General features: G+C 63.2%; 1 protein-coding gene across 1 annotated transcript; it reads left to right on the forward strand.

Moving 5' to 3' along the window:
• The first annotated feature begins 457 nt into the window (after positions 1–457).
• LCN9 (lipocalin 9) lies at positions 458–3,066 on the forward strand. The gene is made up of 6 exons (XM_078061306.1): positions 458–553; positions 854–990; positions 1,135–1,208; positions 1,558–1,668; positions 1,946–2,082; positions 3,046–3,066. Exons 1-6 carry the CDS (start codon positions 458–460, stop codon positions 3,064–3,066), a joined length of 576 nt encoding a protein of 191 aa, XP_077917432.1.
• The last annotated feature ends 509 nt before the right edge of the window (positions 3,067–3,575 follow it).

Genomic DNA, 3,575 nt, shown 5'->3' on the forward strand with positions numbered 1-3,575 from the left:
TCACAGTCACATCCTCAAGGCCAGGACGGCCCACACGGTGTCCTGCATGGCAACTACATGCTCTCGAATCCAGACGCCCAGGCCCAGGCAGGGATGGGCGCCCTCGGGGCTGTCTGCCGCCCAGCTCCAGCAGCAGAGAGAGGCCAGGAAGGCCCCAGCGTCACCCGGGGCCCCTGCAGCCGGGGATTCCGGCCCAGGGCCCCCGGCCTGACCTGACTTCCCCTTGCGGTTCTGACCCAGACGGACACTCTGTCCAAGCAGATTGCAGGGTGAGCCCGTCGTTGGCTCCAGGACATCCGAGAGCCGTGGGAGGTGGCAGCTGCAGTGGTGGCCTTTGGCTGTGTTCCTAGCGTGCAGGTGGGGAGGACAGGCAGTGCTGGGGGCAGGGGGGCGGAAACCACAGGGCAGAAAGGGGTATAAGGGTAGGGGGCCGCAGGCGAGGCACCCACCAGGAGGAATGGCACTACTCCTGCTGAGCCTGGGGCTGAGCCTGGTCTCCGCCCAGGAGCTCAACCCCCGAGCCATTGTGCGGAAGAACTATGACATGGCCAGGGTGGGTCTGCGGCCCGGAGTCTGGGCCTTCCCCTGGGGCCGGGCTGCAGGGCCCCCGTCCTCCCACTATCTGGGGTCTTTGACCTGGGAGGAGGACACGGCTCCTGGAAGGGCTTGCTTCTCCTCCCCCAGCTGTGATGGCTACAGGGATCTCTGGGGGGCAGGGAGGACTCTGGGAGGGCAGGGAGGGGAGGACCCTGGTTGGGAGCCATACACCCAGGGGCCCAGCCCCAGGAAGGAGGCACCAAGAAGTCCCAGGGCCGCCACCCAGTCTCCCTGTCCATCGGGGCCTTGTCTACAGGTTTCGGGGGTCTGGTATTCAGTGTCCATAGCTTCCAATGACATGAAGCGGATCGAGGAAAATGGGGACCTGAGGGTCTTCATACGGAATATTGAAAGCTTGCAAGACGGCGGACTGAGGTTCCATTTCCTGTTCATGTGCGTGCCGCCCGTCTCGGCCGGGACTGGGGAGGACGGGTGTCCCCCCCGCCCCCACCCCGTAGAGCGGGAGGGCAGGGCTGCACGCTGGGGTCGGGCTCGGGGTGCGGGTCGGCTGCCCGACATCACCCCCGCTGGTTTCAGGGTGCACGGGGAGTGCGTGCAGGTGGCCATGGTCTGCGAGAGGACAGAGAAGGACGGCGAGTACACGGTCAACTGTAAGTGCACGGGGGTCTTCCCGGCTGGTGGCAGCGCGCTCCCCTTCCTCAGGGCCTTGGCCGTCTCCTGGTGAGCTCTGACTTAGGGGATCTTACGGGGCCCTGTGACAGCTTGACCGTGCCGTGAGAGGACCAGCCTGGCCCAGGCCCCAGGGAGGCAGGTGCGCCCTCCCCGAGCATGCACTGTTCTACCAACAATGCCCAGGGACCTCTGCCGGTGGCACCCCCCTCCTGCCGAGGGCCACCAGCCCACCACCACACAGCAAGCCAGTGCATAACCCGTGGGGGCCGGGGACCGGCAGGGGCCGGGGAGGGCCGGGGGGCCGCTCTGAGCCAAGTCTCCACACAGATGAGGGCGACAATAAGGTGCTCCTGTTGGAGACCGATTACAAACTGTACATCACCTTCCATCTCCGGAACATCAGGAACGGGACAGACACCAACGTGCTGGCACTCTATGGTACCACCTCTTGACCCCTCCCACCTGCCGGGGGGGAGACTGGCCAGGCCCCTCGGGGACCCCCTCCTCTGGGCCACACACGGGGCTCCCACCTGCCTGTCTACACACGGTCAGGTCACGTCGTGGAGTGTGGGGGACCCCCACCTGGCACGGCCCCATCTCTGCTCAGGGCACCCCCCCTTCGGCCTCAGCGCTGCCCAAGTCCCCCTGAGACCTCCTCTGCACACCGTCCCGAGCAAGCAGTGAGGGACCCCAGCCCCTGCTGTTCTGTCCTCAGGACGGGTGCTGAACCTGAGTCCCAGCTTCCTGAACAGATTTGAAAAAGTCTGCAGAAAGTACGGACTGGGTCCACAGAACATCATCAGCCTGAGCAACCAAAGTAGGCCCCACCACCTTCTGCACCAGCAGCCTTGGGCCGGGAGGGCCTGGGGCAGGGGTGTTCCGGGGAGCCCCAGGGTCTCGGGGCTGGGGGATGGAGACCCCAGTGAGGCTCCATCTGAGAGCCAAGCTCTGTCTTCCCAGATACCTGCTTCAAATACAAGAAGTAGAGGAACCCACCCAGGCCTTTTGGTGTGTGAGCTTCATGGGGGGGCAGGGGGGGAGGCAGGGGGGGCAGCACAGGGTGCCGTGGGAGGAAGCTGGGTGCAGGCATGGGGCCGCTTCTGCAAACCCATCCCTCCCCTGCCTTCTGCGGTGGTAGCGTCTGAGCACACGTGTCAATGTCCTGGGGCCACCATAACTACTGGCCACGGACTGGGGGCTTTATCACCACAGAATTCACTCCTCCCAGCTCTGGAGCCCAGAGTCCGAGGTCAAGGTGGTGGGGCCGCACTCCTGCCGGAGACTCTCCCAGCGTCTGCAGGCTCCACACACCCCTGGGCCTGAGGCCATGCACCTCCAGTCTCTGCCCCTGTGTTCACACGGCTTCTGCTCTGTCTGGGTCTCTCCTCTTCCTCCTCTTATAAGGACATTTGTCACTGTATTTAGGGCCACTGGATAATCCAAGATGATCTCATTTGACGGTTCTCACCTTTTTTTTTTAAGATTTTATTTATTTATTTGAGAAAGAGAGAGAGGGCAAGCAGGGGGAGCATCAGGCAGAGGGAGAGGGAGAAGCAGGCTCCCCACTGAGCAGGGAGCCTGACGTGGGACTCAATCCCAGGACCCTGGGATCATGACCTGAGCTGAAGGCAGACGCTTCACCAACTGAGCCACCCAGGTGCCCCTCAAGATTCTCACATTAATCACATCTGCAAAGACCCTTTTTCCAAATAAGATCACACCCACAGGTTCTGGAGGCCGGGATTGGAATATGCACATATTTGGGGACCCCACTCGGCCCCCAGTTTCCTTCTCTGAGCTGTCCTCCTTCCTCAGGGGCCAGCCATGTCCCAGTGACGCTCACCCCCCACTCACGCGTCCTGGGGACCGGCCCTCCACAGTGGCCTCCTCTGAGAGGCGAGGACCCCACGGCACCTCCAGGAGGGGCACGAGGTGGAAGGCGGTGACCGCCATCCCCCTCAGCAGCTGGGACATGGGAGAGTTCCCACTAGTCCGTGGTTCATCCATTCGTGGGTGAGAAGTGCTTGCCCCTTGGATATTCATCCCAGAAATATGGAAACAAGCCCACGAACACCTATAGGCAAACACCCACAGCAGCCGTGCTCACGGTCTCCGGCCCGGAGACGGCCCCACGCGCCCCGCGGGGGAACGGCTGAACACAGCGGTCCCCGCGCCTCGGGACGCAGCTCGGCGTGGACAGGAAGGAGCCTGATGGTCTCAAGGCGGCGGTGCCGAGTGATAGCTGCCAACCCCAGAAGGCGACACTTTAGGATTGCCTTGGCCCAACAGTCTCGAAAACCACAGAAACAGAGAACCTGTGACTTCCAGGGCTTAGGGGTGGGGAG

The sequence above is a fragment of the Halichoerus grypus genome, chromosome 14, assembly GCF_964656455.1.
Source record: "Halichoerus grypus chromosome 14, mHalGry1.hap1.1, whole genome shotgun sequence".
In the NCBI taxonomy this organism is placed as follows: domain Eukaryota; kingdom Metazoa; phylum Chordata; class Mammalia; order Carnivora; family Phocidae; genus Halichoerus; species Halichoerus grypus.